The 18,718-nt window shown below is 46.4% G+C and overlaps 1 protein-coding gene across 4 annotated transcripts in view; it reads right to left on the reverse strand.

The window, feature by feature from the left end:
- Kirrel3 (kirre like nephrin family adhesion molecule 3) overlaps positions 1 to 18,155 on the reverse strand; it is a 568,427-nt gene extending 550,272 nt beyond the window's left edge. For all 4 annotated transcript variants that reach the window (XM_047517042.1, XM_047517040.1, XM_047517041.1 and 1 more), the window contains exons 1-2: positions 17,836 to 18,155; positions 14,944 to 15,371 (exon numbers count right to left, since the gene is read on the reverse strand). In XM_047517042.1, the coding sequence (XP_047372998.1) occupies positions 14,944 to 14,998 (55 nt within the window). In that variant the 5' untranslated portion in view covers positions 14,999 to 15,371; positions 17,836 to 18,155. The remainder of the gene's footprint in view (positions 1 to 14,943; positions 15,372 to 17,835) is intronic.
- Positions 18,156 to 18,718: the final 563 nt, after the last annotated feature.

Here is an 18,718-nt window from a genome sequence, read left to right on the forward strand (position 1 = left end):
GCTTGAGGGGGTTGAGAACTTCAATCTCTTGGTGTGGGTGGAGTGAAGGGGCATGTGAGGGTGGAGTGAGGAGACCAGAGCTCTCTCCTGAATATCTTTACCGGAAGGTGTTTGGTACTGTCAAAGGGACCTCCAACCATGCAGGAGACAGGGACCTCTGTGTCTCCAAGTCCAGCACATCTGGCTATGCCATGGCTAAGCTACTGAACTATTCCACTGATGAATGGAAAATCTGAAACTTTCTTGAATAGAAGGAGTGGCCATTCATGGTCCCTGTCTGGATTGGGGAGAGGTCAAGCTGTGAGCCCAGTAATCTTGAGACCACACTATGTGTCTCTTACAATGTCAGCTCACTCTTCCTCTCTGTCCACCTCTATCTCCTCCCTAGCAAAACAACCCACCACCTGTGCCTCTCTACCCTCCCCACACCCCTCAGCCATCTGGGATGTGCACTGGGTAGGCACAGGGGTCTCTGTGGACTGTCAATCTGCTTTCCATCCCTATAATAAACACCTGAGAAAATCAACTTATAAAGAAAAAAGGTTCATTATAACTCACAGTTTTGTATATTTCAACCCATGGTTGGGTGGACCAATTGCTTTTGAGCCTGTGGCAAGTCAGTACATCATGATAGGGAGTACATGACAGAGAAAAAAATGCTCATCTTGTGGCCAGGAAGGGAAAGAGAGTGAGGAAGGGGGCATGGTTCCACAATTCCCCTCAAGGACACAAGGGCACACCCTCTATGACCTAAAAACCTCTCACTACTCCCCACTTCTTAGGGTTCACCACCTCCTAGTAGTGCCATCTTGGGGACCAGCATTTAACACATAGACCTTTGAGGTCCAACTACAGTATGAGGGTGGGGTGCCTTTAAGTCTACTGCTGGCTCCCTTCTCCCTCCTCTCAGTTGCTGGATTCAACATCTTGTGCATTTGGTTTCCCTTTGGTGATTTGGGTTGAAGAAAGAGGTCCAGAGGCCTAGTGATGAGAACGCCTTTTTTTTTTTTTTTTGTGAAATGAAAAGTAAAATGGCAGTAAGCAACTAGAAGATCCCAGTTCACAATGAAATGAATATCAGTGGCTGAGGTCCCATTGACTTTGAAGATTTAAAAAAAAAGAAAAAGAACAATTTTTGGGGTGCACTGTGATGTACATTCTGAATCTCTTCACTGTGCAAAGCAGGAAAGCTACCCTTTGTGGGCATGAGCATCTCTGGTGTGCAACATCGACTTTCCAATCATTCTAAAGGGCAGGTGGAAGGAAATCTATGGCCATGCATAGCTGCCTTCCTCCCTGTCAAAACAGATTCTCACTGTGCTCCCTCGGTTCCACTGAGGTGGGACAGGGCTACAAGTTACTGAAAGGAAGGGTTCTCTGCCTTGTTGTGAGAAAGACAATGATTAGTGACAGATTGGCAAAACTACTATGTGCCTAATCCTCCATTCGTGACCTAATCAAATGTTTAGTTTCCGGTATCATTTGGGAGCGTGAGCCCTGATTCCATTCTCATTGTCGGTGAGTCATCCGAGGCACTGGGATATGAAAACCATCAGGGGCAGCTCTGGAGAGGCACCTCTAGTCCTCTGGTTGGAAAGTACTCTCAAACTGTAGGCGTCATGTCAGTAGTGTTCATGGGACGAGGGAACAAGGGGTGGCTATGAGGCCCAGGTGTGAGAGTCCAAGGTCTCAAGGTCCAGTGTTCCTTAGAATCAGTTGGAGGTTTGTTAAATTGCACAGGTTTCTGGGATTCCCAGAGCAGGTCTTGGCTGGGACCTGAGAAAATACACTTCTAACAGATTCCTGTGTGATGTTGATGCTGCCGAAATAGGTGACCTACAGATCACACCTGGAAGGCCACTGTTTGAGAGCACCCAGGAACCACAGGAAGGCCCTATCATATCCTTGGTATGTCAGTTTTACCTGTCAGTAACACATAAGTGAAGTCCACACTTACAAGCAGGGAAAATAGGGGGACATATTGATGCCTTAAGATTCTTTCCCCACTATAATTATGAATGAACAGATTTATATATTATGTCTAAAGTTAGCGATATAAGAAAATTAAGACAATTTAACTAAAAAAAAAGTCAATGTTGTCAGGCACAGTCGCGCACACCTACAATCCCAGCAGCTCTGGAGGCTGAGGCAGGAGGATCGAGAGTTCAAAGCCAGCCTCAGTAAAAGCGAGGTGCTAAGCAACTCAGTGAGACCCTAAATAAAATACAAAATAGGGCTGGAAATGTGGCTCAGTGGTCGAGTGCCCCTGAGTTCAATCCCCAATAACTCCCCCCAAAAAAATCAATAGTGTGTGTGTGTGTGTGTGTGTGTGTGTGTATTCAGTGGTATGAGAGAGAATGCAGTTTTCCTGTTGTCTTAGCAGAAAAACAGGGGAAGATAGTAAAACACTGTTTTTGATGGTACTTCTTGATTCTGACCAGTTCCAGCAGTCAGTTATTTTTGTCTATAAAGCATGAATTTCCATCTGTGACTACCTTTGCCCTAGTTGGAGGAAGAGAAAACCCAAAGCAAAGCTTGTGCCTGGAGAAAGGGGCATCCATATGGATTTGGAACCCTGGCAAGAGCTGACAGCGCACAGTTGATGTGATGCGTGTGGTCCATGGAAGGGCTCAGGTTGTGGAATGAAAGGAAGAAATCTGATGTCTTCCATGCCAAGATCTGCCTTGCATTCTTCCTCTGTATTCCTCTGATTCCATCGAAAGGGGCTTTTAAAATTTCAAAGAAACTTCACGTTTTGCTAGCTTATCGTAAGTGTCTATCTTAAGCCAATACTGTGATTTCAAGCATGGCCTAGGTAGATATGTGCCATCTTCTGAAATGATTTCTGACGCAAGGTAAGTCATACCTGCTGAAGCCAAAGTGAGGAGAATCGCAGGCTGAACGACATGCAGGCTCTCATGCATTCCAGGAGTCTTTTATTTCTTCCTAACGACCATTATTAATCATTTCAAAACCACAGAGTATCCTGACATTTTTACTATTCTAGACTTGAGAAAACGGAGTGTTTTGACGTCCTAGAAAGACTTTTTATGTAGAATAGCTTCATTCTTACAACACACAACTACCATGAAATGACCCTCTCCCTAAGCAGAATGGTGTTTAATTTAAAAAAAAAATTCACTGAAGGGAAGTGAGGTGGTAATGGATTTTTTTTGCTGGTTGTTTAAAAAAAAATCAGCTTTTGACTTTCAAAATGTTCTAACTGGAGCTGGGTGTGGTGGTAAAGAGCACCCACTAGTCTTGCAGAAAACCTCAAGTCAATATTTGGCCTTTTGTCCTGGGGTAGGGGTGTCTTCCCATTTTTACCAGCCCCTCCTCACAAAACCTGCAAGTTATGGAGGAGAAACACAGCCTGGGCCAGAAGACTTCTGTGGCTCTCTGAGTTACAACAACTGCCAAGGTACCATTGTGACTGGAATTCTTCACAAAGGAACTGGCAGCAAGAGCTCCGGGGTCTGCACACGGTGCTTGATGGGAAATTTTGACACTTACCAGTTATGTGACCTTTGGGCAAAGAATGGACTCTATCTAAACCTCAGTAGTTTTCATGGCAAATGGGTATAACAATATCTGGCTTATTTGGTTACTATTAAGAGTAAATAAGAGAACAAGTGCAAAGATCAGCAGAGGATGCATTCACAGGTAGACCTCAGTGACACCTCCTTGCAACTAGTCCCAATTTAGCAATCACAGGCTTCAGGGTTGAGAGACAAACACAAAGAGGCCCGAGTCTGAGGCCAGTGCAGGTTATAATTTGTTTTTTCTTCTCACCACTCCCCTCCTTCCCCAGTTCAGAATTCTACTAAGCGATCCCAAAGCACTAGATGAAGTCTCACGTGTGAAGGAGAAAGGAGAGTAGGTAGCTAAGTTAAGGGGCCAGGAGTAAAGCAGAGTCAAGGTTAGGGACCTCATTGGTGCAGCATCATTTAAGTTGAGAAGGAAATCAGTCCCCATTCTTTCCAGCAAGTTTTTGAACTATGCAATTCTACAATTTCTCTCTGACCCACATAGCATCAAATCTGCAGTTTGCAATAAGGTTTTGCAAACCTTATGAAGAAGTTTTCTTCTCTAACGTGAGATGCCCAGAGGTCCCTCAGCACTTGCCAGTAGAACTATCAGTGAAATGAAGAGACCAATGCTACTTTCTCCCCAGTTCCACTGTCCCCACCCCACTCCTCTGCCAGGAAACAGGGAGAGGACAAATCAGGCAGACAGCAGCTCACCTTGCTCCAAAGAAAGCAGCAAGGGACTCTGATGGTGTAAGGTGAGGGATGCTCCTCGGGTCTGTGCAAACCTCACAGAAAAGCCCACTGGCCACCCAGCCTACAGAAAGGCCAGATGATATCTGATGACTGCAGGCAACATAAGTGACCAGTGCTAGCAACTCAGGTCACAAAGACCAGGCAAGCGAGTGGGTCACTCCAATGGTGTTCTCATCCTTCCCTCATTTCATCTCCATTGCTTTAGTTGATGCTGCACATGGGTCAACTCTGGGGTCTTAGATACAGCTCCACCGTAATTCTTAAAAGGTAAAACTGTCTAATTGCTATGTCCTTGGAGATTAAGGGATAAAGAGTGGCAAGGAGTTCTTGGGATCACCAGGACTCTTCCACCATCTCTCCTGCAGAGTGCAGGATACCAGGACCTGTCACAAGGATCTATTTACCTAACCTGGAAGGATGCACTTTTAAACAGCTGTGTTTCGTGGAGATTTTTTTTTCTAATGGTGCCATTAGAAAGAGTGATCCTGTCCAGAGGTGAAAACAGTAGCACATCAAGAGCTTGCTTGAGAGATCAGGAATAATGAAGCCCCAGTGAAGCCTGTTTTGCTTTTTCAGGATGTGAGGGAGAAGGCAACAGCAGCAGTATTGGTTCCCAGATTGTGAAAGGGGCAGACACCAGGGATAGGGGCAGTGCGTGCAGGTGTGGGGGCTGGTTATGGGGGCTCCTGGCACCCCGTCCCATCCTGGGGAGGATAATATTCAGCTCACACAGGAGAAACATCACCCTTTGCTGTAGGAAAACCGACAAAGTGAGCTGAAGTTTCTCACTCCCTTTATCTGCAGCTCTTCCAAGCCTCTTTGATCATTTTTAATTGTACCCACCTAGCTCTTGCCACTCTTTATAGGGATTCCCTTTAACACTTGGCCCTCACATCCAAGCAGAAACAAGAGGGAGGAACCTAGCCCTGCCTGGAGAGCTACTACCATCTGAAACACCCCCTTTACTACACAGGGGCAGATGAGGAGAGCCCATCCATGTCTCCTCCTTGGCCTATGCCCCCTGCCTCCTGCCTGGCAGCCCTGATCCACCTAATACTACTGGGCCTCCCTCAGCAGTCTGCTCTGGGCTCACTCCTGGGTGTTGCAAGCGCTGCTGCTGCCACCATCAGGCTGACTTGGGAACTGCAGTCTTCACCAGGTATCTGATCCCCAAACATTTCCCAATCAGAAGAAAAATGCGGGTCCTTAATCTGCAGTTGCCCTTCACACAGGTGCAGCATCCTTTGTAAGAAAAGGTTTCAGAAGCCAGTTCCCTGAACAAATGCAACTCCCTGTGAACGTGCAGTGTACCCACATTGTCCACAAGTGATGCACAGACAAGTGCTGGTCCCCGAATATGGGAATGAAGCCACTAGATTAATTGGCAGTTTCTCTTTCTTAGCCACTGGGACAGTGAGGCAGGAAAGGGTGAGATTCCATTCTTGAACAGCACCCAGATGCATGCTCTAAGGTTCTGTCCCCTGAATGCCTGTACAATGAGCCAACAAGGCCCCGATGTGACTTCAAAGCTGTGAATAGCTCCCAGCATTGCCAAGGGTGACAGGTGGACTGTCACACTGCACCAGAGTGAAGTCACCTGTGACATTTGCAGGTGACTGACAGAAATGGGCACTGACATGCATTAAAGAACAGAAGGGTGCAATGGTTTCTTACTGAAGCCCAAGAGTAGGTTGCTTGCCAGAGGATGTTTCTCTTGGCAGTGTCCCTGTTGACCTGATGGGCATTCAAGGCTTTCTGCAGAGAGGAACAACTTCCTATAGGGAAAGGCTGAACTTTAAATAGTTGAGTTCTTTGCTCTGACTCCTGCTGGGGCCTTCTCAACATCTCTTGCTGATATTACATGTTTTGTTTTCCTCTCCTTCTTTCATTATTTCTCTACTTTTCCCCAATATTTCAACATTTATTCCTACCATTCTATGTGCCCAGTAGTGTGCTAGACTCTGGTCATGATAAAAGACAGATATTTTGATTAACTAATTAAGAGAAGAAAATTTCCTTGCTTCCTTCCAAGCCTTTTGCGTGTGTGTGTGTGTGTGTGTGTGTGTGTGTGCACGTGTGTGTGTGGGGGGGAGGAGCCACAAAAGGAGCTACCCAAATACCTTTTCCTTGGTTACTCATCATCCCCAAAGGCTGGCCTGTCACTTCCCTAGGCCAAAGTGGCCTAGAAACCAGAGTCCTCCCGGGAAAGCCATAATTATGAACTCAGAGTCTGAAATAAAAAAAATAAAATAGAACTACAATGCTGGGTTACTGTTTGTTTGAAGATCATCTCTGGGAATCAGCTCCCCAATCTTCATAGGGAACCCCTAAAATTCTCTTCCATGCCTGGACACTGAAGATAACCACAGATTATAAGAATATGGCTTGTCTTAGGCCACAGCTGAGCATTCTCCTGTGTATTTTTAGTGTGGATGGTTTGGAGCAGCGGGAGTTACTAGTACCCTGAGAAGCATCAAGGCGTATAACAAAGTGTACCAGATTGGGAAGGACTTTGGTCAAGCAAGGTAATCTTTTGGGGGTGTGACAGCATCATTCCTTCCTCTCACTGCTATCCCAGTGACAAAATGAAGTATTGCTTGTGGAAGTTGCACTCTGCAACGTGTGAAGCATTATACAAATGTTAATTATCATCACAGTCATCATGATGAAAACACAATTGTTACCACTGCCATCAACAACCACCAAAGGTATTTGCCAAGAACCTGCAAGAAAACGCACTGGCAAAGAGATCCAAGACCTTCTAGGAATGTGTTATCCAAAGTAAATACATTGTTGCTAAGAGATAACACTCGGGGAATTATACAGCTGGAGAGACTTTGGCAGTCTCTAGACCACCCTCACAGGCATTGACTTACATTTCTGATGACCCAAGTCTACTCTTAGAACATGTCCAGCAATGGGAGACTGCTCAATGCACCCATTTTCAATCTGAGTTTTAGATATTCAGTCTTTGAAAGTCACTGTCCTTTCCTACAGAACAACTCGGGTTTTTGTTCCCCATTGAGTTTGTCCTGCCAGTCCCTCATAATTTCTGAAGAGCTCAGAACACACAGGTAGATCTGATGACACCGTCTCCCCTTGAATGAAAGGTTACTTGGCACAGGAGACTCGTAAAGCATTTCTAACATCTTCTGCGTAGAATCATTTAACTTGTAACCTTGTTTTCCCCAAAGCCAGTACAGCTTAGTTTCCTCTGGAGAACAAGAAAGACATCATCAGCAAAATGTCCCCAGGTATTTTCTTGCTTTCCTCCTCACTGTCCTTGTCTCCCTTTCTGGTTTACTACTTATCTTCAACGTTAGGCTGCTCCATCTCTGTAGCCTTCAAGGGGCCCCAGAAAACAAGCAAAGCTCATTCCTCCATGCACTTCCCTCCCCTACACTCTGCTATGTCCTCAGAAATCCCTGTTTCCCTGTGCTCTGCATCCTTGTCCACATTTTTTATCCAAGGTACCACTCAAACATTCATCTGCCTATTCCCTTTTGCTGCTTCCCCTCTGGAACACAGAGCAACAGTGAAGGTCAGTTCCCTATTATTATTCTCTTACTCACTTCTCTGTCCCTATACATACATGTGATAAAGGAAGTTGTGCTAGAAAAGGTGAGTGTATTTCCATTCAATTCTATATTATTTCAGCCCATGTGAAACACAGAAAATATCAAAAAGGATAAATAACATGCAGATCCCCAATCCCATGACATTGAGAAGACAAAACATGAGTTACTAGTAATGTTTTTTAAAGTATTGGCTTAATTCTGTCAATCCATTCTCAAAAGATGTATCATGGTATTCATGATCATTCATAGGCTGACCCTTGCTTTCCCAACTTTCCTCCCATTTCCTTAACACACCAACACTCTAGCCTGAACAACTTGCATTCTCTTTTGCCTTCTCACCTTTGCACTCTCTCTCAGGTAAAGCCTGGAATACTCCTTTCATGCTTCATCTGGAGAAATCCTAGGCATCCCTTAAAACCAACTGCAAATGTCACCTCCTCCGTGCAGCCTTTCTGATGCTCTGGGCTGTTTCAGCTATTACCAGGGCACTGTGACACCTCTGAGCTCATCATATTGTAACCTGAGTTGAAGTATCAAGTCTCCCAGCATCAGGTTTCTGATTTCTGTCCTGTAGGCATAAGTTGGAAAAAATCCGATGCTGCAACCACCGTCCAGTGCATACAGGCCCAAGGAATCGATGTGAGCCCATCAGCTCAATGTGAGCACATCTTTTCTAACATCGACAGGCACATGGGCCCTGGTAGTCATAGTCTCAATGATGCCAAAACCAGCCTCAGATAAATCTGATTGGTTTTGCCTTATTTAAGGAGACAGAGAAATAAGGAGATGAGGGTCAGCATATTCCTTCCATTTGAGGGACATTGTTGACTTGCTCTCAGTCCTGAAGACATCACTGCCCTTTAGCAGCAGGTGAAGTGTGCATGTGTGTGTGTGTGTGCACTGGGGTCAGGAGGGTGTAGAAAGATTCCTAGGCTTCCATAAGAATCTCCTTAGACAATGCAGGAGGTGTGTGTGTTGGGTCGCTTGCTTGGTGGTTGTTCCTGGGAAGGAGATGAGAGGTTGTCCTACTCCTACACCCCACAGTCCATTGGGGGCTGCAAAAAAAGAACTCTGCAAGAAGCAGGATCCACCCATGCTGGCCACTATTTCCAAGGCTTTTGCTTGTTACCAAGTGTACCAAGGGAAAGCTGACATTTATTTAATCCTCATAGTGGTGTTGACTGTGTACTCACTGAAACACTGTATGCTTATGGAAGACATTTGTTTCCAAGCAGCTTATGCTAAATTGCAGTGATATAAAGGAAACACTTATCTAATATTGACATTTACTGACTTCTAGAAGTATATAGCCGGAATACTCATTTTTACCATTAGAAGAAGAGGAGAGGTGGGGGGAGCCTAGTGTTTGATACTTAGCTCCATCAGTGAGTTAGAAGCCGAAAATAAATAAAAGTTAACATTCAATGGATCAAAGGTACAACAAAGGCCCACAGCCTTCCTGCGATCCTTAACTCTATGGCACACAGTGGGTGTCCAACAGGGTGGAGAGTGAAGCCCTCCCCTGCCTAATAATAAAGCAGAGCACAGCATTCCTTGCGTGACTGGGAGAGGATTTTCAATGATCTAGAAGGTATCTATATTCTCACTTGACATGCACACATAACTGGGTAAATTCTGGCTTTCCCCTTGGGAGAATAAAATGTCATGTGATGACATATGGAGCAGAACTGTGTCTCCATGCAGTGGGTTCTTGCCTCTTTCCTCTAACCAAAAATAAAATTCCACTCTACTTGGAATATAGGGAGAAGCTATGGCAACGAGGGCACAGCATACTGACCAACTGTGTTCCCCACAACTTTGTGGCTAACAATGATGGGAGACGACACCCCAGGGAACAGACAGCTCTCAGAGTGGCAGCTCTAGCTGATCCCTGCTCCATAAATCCTGGGGTGTTCACTGGCCTTGAGGGAAAACTGGGGCGCCAACTACTTAGCTACAAGAACCACCATAAAAGTCAGGATCCTACTGGTGGTGACAGTCAAGTGTGGATTCCAGCATGCTCACATCTACTGGCCTGTTCTGCTAGAACATCCCTGTTCTCAGGCAGAGGATGCATTCAGTTCAGGTCCTCCCAGTTGCTGTTGCTTAACTGACCCCTACATAAAATGCTTGCCCTGGTTTCTTCTGAAAGTCATTTTGACATCTGATAAGAATGAGGACTGACTGTAGTTGAAAAATATAATGTCTATACCTATCTCCCCCCACAGCCCCATTTGCATTAAGACCCTAAAACAAGGACTCTTGGTCTTTCTTCCCACTCCTCTATCACAGGCAATTTTATTTTCCTCGTTCATGTTTCCAAAACAGTTTATCTTTTTATCTCCTTGGAAGAAAAGTACTCAGCAAATCAAAGGTATCATTAGTATTGTTATTATTTTGCTATTGAAATCTCTTGAATTCACTCTGGATTATTCATGTGCTTTTTTTGGGTCTGCAATATAATACTGCCTAAGTCACCCCCACTGGGTTGAACAAAAAAGAAAAATTGCATCTTCAGGCCTAATCCCCTGCTCCACCCGTCTCCTGCTGGCCCTGGCTTCTACCAACACAGGCACACACCAGCGGGGCTGCTCCTTGGTACCATGCCTAGCTCACTGCTGCCATGTTCCAAGCCAGATCCTCCTTCATACGCTCTGAGCAATGGGAAGGCGTTGACCACACCCACGCCCCCTGACCCCCCTGGGGAGTTTCTTTTCCATCCTCAATAAGTCTGGTGACAACAAAGTGCTCCCTGTTGGGCAGCAGACACTGTGACAGCCCCCACACCCAACAGCATGTCCTGGTCCTCCACCCAGAAGATTTGTTGAAGAAGGGGTCCCACACCCTCTGGCAGTTGTGTGCTGACCTTCAGGACAAAAGAAGCGCTTCCTCCTCCCCAAGACAAGATGTCATAGGGGTACCAGTGCCAGTGGTGGGAAGAAGCACACTGATTACTTGCCTCATCTTTTGTTATTTAACATTTCTGGGTAAGGTCAAATATCTCCAAGGTTGCTACTCATTCCCAGTTTCATTTTCTGATCCTTTTCTGCCTGATGTCCCTCCCCTCCCTTTCATCCTCCGGGCCATCTCTGATGTGCTCTTGATGTCTTCTGATGCCCTGTCCCCTTCTCCCCACACCCTGCCAAGGTAGCTCCTGGCAAATTAAAGCTTCTTGGAGTGACTCCTCCTTCCACGCTTCTTGTCACCCAGCGGCTCCCTCCACCCTGGCCAGTTCTCTTCACTCACTCTGTCTTACCTGCCTGTCGACTTGATGCTCTTTTATTCTCCTAAAGATTCAGGATGCCCTGAACCTCTGCCGTCCTGACTTCCCTTTTGATGTTTCCTGCCAACTGAGAGAGCAAGTGGGCTACTGAAGAGTTTCCCCAACAGGGACATGGTGCCCCATATTAATTCACAGCTCAGATATGCCATTAACAGTCAAATGCAAGTTTTCACTTTCACTTTAATATGTTTACAGCAGCAAGATGCATGTGCAAAGCCAAGCAGAAATGGAATTTTCTGAACCTCAAGTCCCTGGGCAGGAGGATGCTCTGGTAATGCCAGAAAATCTGTCAGAGAGTGGGGAAAAAATGGTTCTTAGAGTGACTGAAGTAAAGGCCACCAAGTCTGCACCACTGCACATCCCCCAAACTATCTTAGAACTTGAGATGCAATGGAGGCAGGGAGTCGTCAGTCCTGCTGAGACATTATTTCTCCAAAGGTACCTAGATGTGCATGCACAGGCTGGTTGGGATGATGCTTGAAGATTAAGGAGGGCATAGAAGGAAATAGTTGGGAGCGAACTGAAATGATAAGGGGAAAAAAATATAGCAAGTTCTAAGTTTATGGATGACAAGAGAATCGATTCTTCTTCACCCAGGGGCAGAACATGCCGTTTCTCCGCAGGAGGCAAATTGTGCTGTGACATTATCCCTCTCAGTACAAAGCACGACCATCCTGACAGCTGAGGGAAGAGGCATCCCCAGCAAGAGAGAAACCCACAAACAGCACACACTGGCAGCTCTCCATTTACTTGTTGTGAGTCAAATCCAGGGACATTGGCAGGGGCAGGATGGGGGAGTAATGTCATTTAGCCTATCTACTGCCACTTTAAGAAAGATAAAGAAACATTTGATCATATCTACATGAAAAACTCGAACTTTAAAAGAGTAAAGACGCAGCATACCAGAGTCATTAATTATACATTAATTTCTGCTCTCTCTCTAAAGGGTTATGGAAGAAAGTAAAGGTGAATAAATATAGTCAACAAATTAGGAGAGAAAGGATGGTTGAAATAAAATTTAAGAATTCAGCTGAACTGTTTGCTCTTAAAGTCTTTAGAACATTGTTGGAGCATTCGCTCTGCTTAGGAATGAAGACCTTGGCAGCAGAGGTCTTGGACTGTGTTTCCAGAAACTCCAAAATGACCTGCAGATTCCCACTGTGAGAGGCATTGGACAGCAGATGGTCATATCACCAGAGTGCCAGATAAGGGCCTAAATATAACCCTGGAAGCTTGTTCTCTGAGTGAAGGGCCATCCTCAGCCTCCGCACATTTCCTTGGAAATGCATCCCTAGAGGAAAAGCATGTGTCTGTGTGCAAGTGTGTGTGTGTGTGTGTGTGTGTGTGTGTGTGTGTGTGTGGAGGGGTGGTCAGGTGGGGTTGAAACCTCATTCCCCAGACAGGTGGGGCATAGGGGAGGACCATCTAGAATCACTTGGGCTAGTCTTCTTGTGACTTGTTGAAAGTAGATATACCCTATCCCATAACTGAATGAATGTAGAGTACTGGGTGGGGGTGGGGCACCATATATGAGCTAAGCGCATATCCTCTGAGGAATTCGCAGTACTCCAAACAACATCCATGTTTTGTAAAATGTCTGTGGATCAATTCCAAGGTATCCCCATCACATCAATGAAGTCCACCAAACATCTTCTCTCATGACCCTTAATTGCTAGAGTCAGATGCTATCTATTCAAGATTCCTATAGAGTCCAGTGAGCGAGGCCATTCTGACTGGCTAAGTCCACTTTGATCTCTGAGCCTTTCTTGAGACCTGCTTTAGTTTCCTGTGGATTATGCATCTACCATTTGGGGGAATGGGTAGTGCTGGTCCAGCTCAGAACACTCAGGAATAACAAGGCATTATGAACTGTATAATGCTGTGGTTTCTTCCCTGTGCCCTCAGGGCTGAGGGTAGATGAAGCGGAACATTACACCTCTGTAGGTAAATATTTAAAAGTTCATATGAGGCAGTCAAGGAATAGCTGGGTATTGAGAAAGGAGAAAGCAAAGTAGAGGATGCACATTGTAATGATTCAGACAGGCAGGGAGGCACTTAGACACCTACAGGCTTCTTATGCCAATCTAGAGAATAGCAGATCAAGCTTCTAAAAACACAAAAGACTGATTAAAACTTGCACTAGTCCCATTCAAAGGTGGGTGTGAGGCAGGGTGAGGGGAATGGTTGGAAGATTCCCTCTTCCTCTCAGGGATTCTAATGCAACTTCCTGAGGGAACTGGTAAGAGGCAGAGAAGAATGGAAGTGTGCATATATGTGTGTACCCGCACGTGCGCATGCACCCATAAGCAAGCACATACACTTCCAAGAAAGAGGGTAATCTCACAAAATGGTAATATAACCGAATCTGTCTTTATACCAGTGTTCTGGGATAGTTCTTATTCATTCAGCCTGAAAACTCTGGAGAAGGCAATTTATCTTCCTGCTGCTATAGGGAGTCCTGGTAAGATGCACAGAACCGCACGAATACATGAGTGTGTGTGTGTGTGTGTGTGTGTGTGTGTGTACACACTATAATTATGCAAGAAAATGGGTCTACATATACTCTCATGGCGGGGCTCCAGTTTAATCAGGAAGATCAATGGCAAAGTTTGAACTGCACTGATAAGGAGTAAATCCACAGGGACCAAAAGGACCAGTAGAAAAGCAGAGGGAGGAGGTGGGTTTTTGCTTACATTTTGCTTCTTCCTGAGAGAGGAAACAAGGAATGCATGCTGTTTGCTTGCAGAAGCAGTCACCCATGGTGATGCTCTGCTTTCTCAAAAACTTTTACCCTTCATTTAATCAACAGATGGATGTGCTCTGTTGTGGATTTTTCTGAGAGAGTCTTGTCCCTCTAAGAGATGTGCTGGCTGGCACAAATGCTGCCTCAGATGGCAGAGGCAACACTGGCATTCCAAAAGAATAGTAAGGAACCGATTTACTTGTCCCCTTCAAACTCCATTCCACAGGTGACTTTAAATGCCTTTAACTAAGTAGGCACTCACAATCCCTCTCTAGAATTTCCCTCTTCTCCCTCTACCACCATCAGCCCCATGGCTCCCAGTGGCAGGGAGCCCAGGGGTGGCAAAGTTCTTTCCTGACAGTTCACCGGCTTCTCTGCCCCTGCCAGGCTGCAGAAAGCAAACAATCAGCACCAGGGGTGAAATTCCATTTTATGCCCTGAATCCAGTGCTGTGTAGGATTCACAATTCAGTCTTATTTAGGGAAGTCGACATTCAGTGCAACTCTTTACAAGCTTTCCCTAGTCACTGCATATTACCCCCACAGTACATTCTGTAATTGCAACCTCTTCTACAACTGTGCGAACTGCACATGTTGCCTTTTGAATACACTCATGCAAGGTAGACCTTATCAGAACTGAAATATCCACTTAAGAAAGGCTCCCTTTTCTACCCCTTCTTTCCACAGTCTGGGTGTGGAGAGGAGGTCCCCTGAAGTTCTGAACACATGGCCACATACCTACAACCCAATTAACACACTAGGAACATAAAGAACTCATTTGCATTAGAGAGTTTGAGTTGGATGTTGACAAGTAAGAGCAGAAAGTCTCCCCCACCACCCTCTCAGTCCCTTCCTTCCAAAGGAAAATAAACAGTACCATTCTGTTGCATTTGCAAAGGCAAAAAAGCAACGCCAGAGTATCTCGCTCGGTCCAGGCACCAAGGGAAGCATCAATCAGTGCGAGTTTCCAAAGCCTGCCCACATTCCTACCCTCAGCCTCCCGCGCCTTGACAGCCCCGCCGACTTTCCTTCAACTCCAGCAGCGCGCGGGTCCTACCTTGACTGAAAAGGAAGAAGCAAAGGAAGAGCAAATCGAGCTGGAAAGGTTTCATTCCTCAGCGCAGCGAGGGAAAGCCGGCGGGCAACTTGGGGGTGTACTTAGTTTCTCTTCCTCGGTGGCTCGCGGTGCTCAGCCTCCACCGCCGGTCCTCTCCGGTTCGTGCCGACCATCAGTCTGTTCTCCTGTCGGTCCCTTCGGGTGATTTCGGTCTTTTTGTGTCTCCGGGTGTCTGCAGCCAGCCAAGACAAATTGCCTGTTTTTAGCCGCCTCGGGAAGCCGGATTCCTCAGCAATGTCCCTACTCGGAGCAGATCCATTCTCTGGCTCTTGGCATCCCAGGCACACGGCTTCCTCCGGCGGGCTCCTCCCACAGCGAGCTAGCGAGCGAGCGAGTGACGAGTGACAGAAGGGCTCCTTTCACAGAAGCTGGGGCGGGGGGGAGAGGGAGGGGAAACAGGTCATAATTAAAGAGGAAATACTTGGAAAAAGAAGATCTTGCAAAACGGAGACTGGGGGATAGGTTGTGTTCTTTCCTTCTTTTCCCTAAATAGGAGGATATTCAGCTTTTGTCACCATTATTGATTTAAAAAAAAAAAATCGTGAACACAGAGCAGAGCTGTGACTTTTTGTCTACACGATGTAATGTTGTTTAAGGGAAGTGAAGTTAAAGATGACTATATGCATGCAAACACATTGAAATGTGCATGCCTTCCCTTGGCATAAGGAACTGGAAACTGGGCTGAGAGAGAGCTAGGGAGAGGTAGCAGGGGCATGGGGATGGAGGGATCTTTCCTCAGCAAGGACTTGGCCAATGTGCCCAGCAGGAGGCTAGGGAGTTGTAGAAGACACGCATGTTTTGCATTTTCGAGACTTCTCAACCAGGGTAGGTAATAAAACCTGAACATTTGGATATTAGTTTGCTTTGCACTGCTCCAAGAAAACCAAATGCTGGAATGGGAGAGAAAACAAGTAGGTTTATGACACATACCCATTTATTATTATTATCCTGGTCTGTGCATTTCCTAACAAGGACAGGAGAGCAGCCTGTCTTTGTATTTGGAGCCTCTGCACTAATGAGCACTCTGTCACTCTGAGCATCTTTTCACCAAAAGGTGCTATGAGTCTGATTGCGAAGGAGAGGCCAAGGTCATAGGCAACCACCTCCTAAGAACCTTCAGGTCTTTTACCTGTCATGAAATTCACACTCAAATCAAACTCTTATTTCCTCTAGGATATCAACATGAATTTCTATTTATTTGATAGACATTTAGGCATGCTTGGAATAAGCAGGCCATGGGGGGAAATAAAATAGTAAGCACAGACCATGCCTTTAGGAGCTCATAATCTAGAGTGCAAGCAGAGTATACACATAAGACACAGACTATAAGGATCTTACAAAACAATATTTAAAATATGCAGCAGGTATATGGTGTAGATGAAGGGGAAGTAAAGAGAAAGGAGAAGAAACCGAAAGATGCTCCCTGGAAGTATGCCATTCAACATTCAATTATAAAACCAGTCCTTACTTTCTTCAGTCCCTGAACCTTAGGAAAGTCTTTTGGGAACCTCTTAGCCTTTTCTCTATCAGTATCACAGATTGGGGGACTTTGCTAACTCCAAGGCACATTATAACTTGGAGTTTCCATGCGGAGGATCTTAAGTTCAAAAAATTATCCCTTGATGTTTATGAACAAGGGAAAAGGAAGCATGGGCACATGTAAAAAGTGTGTGCTGGTAGGAGTTGACACCTGGTAGTTGACATTCGAGATCTACAAATTAGTAGGTGTCTGCTTTGTTGACTTTTCTATTCTTAACTTAATAGTTTATTAAACTACATTCCTTAGAGGCTGTTAAACATATTAAAGGGAAGTTTGTAAGCAAGCTTTGTGTGTTGGTGGGGGGGGGGGTGCCGAGCAACAGAAACTAGGAGGACACAAAAGAGGCAACCCATCAACTAAATTAACAAACAAGGTACAGAAGCAACTGTGTCAGCACAGCCTTAGCCCATTAGCTTGGTATGACAGATAATGCAATGGAACACAAGAGGTGAATCAGAAACACACAAAAGATGAATAATAATTTCAAACAACATATGCCAAATACCATATTAAGGCTAGACATATGAAAATATGATATGTAATGGTTAGTAGTACCTTTCTACTAAATCTATAGAGGGAGGGGAAATAAAAGGTCTGGGAACAACTCCGAAGGCCAAACCTTGCAATGAGTACAACTAGTATCCGGATGTAGATGGTACCTGCCTAAGCAATATTTGATGTTTTAACTAAAAATTTATCCTATAAGCTGTTGTTTAATTTTGATAGCTAATTCCAAATGGCTCAGGGCCCAGATTTGCTTTAATTCAGCCCCCAAGGGAAGTATTAGAAACCCAGGGTCATGAGGCTAGTGAACTATGCAATGCACGGTAATCAGGCACACGAACAGGCGTTTGCGCACCACACTCGCACACCCACTCTTGGAAAGAAGAGTGGGGAGTGGGAGTCCGAGGTTGGAAGGATCCTGTTTCGCTTTCCCACTGGTCCTGAGGCTGGCCTCATGATTCCCAAACTGGTTCCGGACCCCCCCACCCCCACAGCCAGCTGGGCCTGTTCCCTTTTCCGCGCCCTCCCTCGGTCCCATCTCTGCAGCCTCCGGTCTCCGGTCTCCGGCAGAAAGAGAAAAAGCTTGGATTAAGTGATGAGCTGCCCGCCTCTAAAAGGACCAGGAGGCGTTTCAACCCTGAGTGCCGGAAAACCCGGGCAATCTTCAGCAGCCACCACGTGGGGCAGAGAACGCGAGCGGTACCTGCAGGACCCACAGCCAGCCCGACTCTGGCGCCAGCCCCGACGGCGGCCCCGCCATCTCCGCCCGGGCCGGCTCGTGGCCTCACCTCCTCCGGGGGCTCGGTTAACCTCCTGGCGCTGCAAGGTGGCCTGCGCGCAGTTCGCTCTCGAGGAGGGAGGGGGGAGGCGGCGAGGAGCGGACGGCTCCACCTGATGGAGAAGCGTGGAGAGTCCTTACGAGTGCGCTGCGAGGCGAAGCGAGAAGCGAGACCGCGGTCTCTGCTGGAAACCTCCGCGTCTGTGGGGTGGCGCGCGGGGGACCGGGTCTTTGCACACAGTCGGTGGAGGTAAGAGCCCAAAGAGACAGCCGAAAACCAGCAACTTGGAAAGCCGCCCCAATTCTGATTTTCTGTACATCCAGGCTCCAGATCTCTGTTGCGCCCACCACGCAAGCCGGGGTCCCTCACCAGCAGGTGGCATCCTCTCCAGCGTTTCTTCTCCAGGCTCGTAGTCGGGGAGGTCGACTTCATCAGTCGCCAATCCCCCTCCAGGCCTTCGGTTCCAAGTACTGTGTCTTTTGACGCCCCCCTACACCCCGCCCAAACACACATAATCCCATCCCAGAGGGCCAGCAGGAGTGGGATTGCGGAAAGCAGTGAGGAGGTCGGAGCCCACAGAGAATGAGGGCTGGCTCCAGATTCTGCTACTAGCTAGCCAAGAAGTTACAGAAGGGCAAGCCTGGGACAGCTTCCAAGCCCTGTTTTCCTAGCAGCAAGTGTGTCCCCCCTTCCCTGGTGTGTCTGAGATCGGGGACAGAGTGAAGTACAGAGTCCTGGCCCCGGATGCAGGATTGAAGAGTGCTGTTGTTCAGTGCCCCAACAGTCTAGCTGTTCAGACAGACCCATGGAGACTATGAAGACACAGCTCATCCCTGCCTTTCCGTGACCTTGGGGACTGTCAGTACAATATCCATAACATTTACAATTCCGT

Source organism: Sciurus carolinensis, chromosome 11, assembly GCF_902686445.1.
Source record: "Sciurus carolinensis chromosome 11, mSciCar1.2, whole genome shotgun sequence".
Taxonomy (NCBI): Eukaryota; Metazoa; Chordata; class Mammalia; order Rodentia; family Sciuridae; genus Sciurus; species Sciurus carolinensis.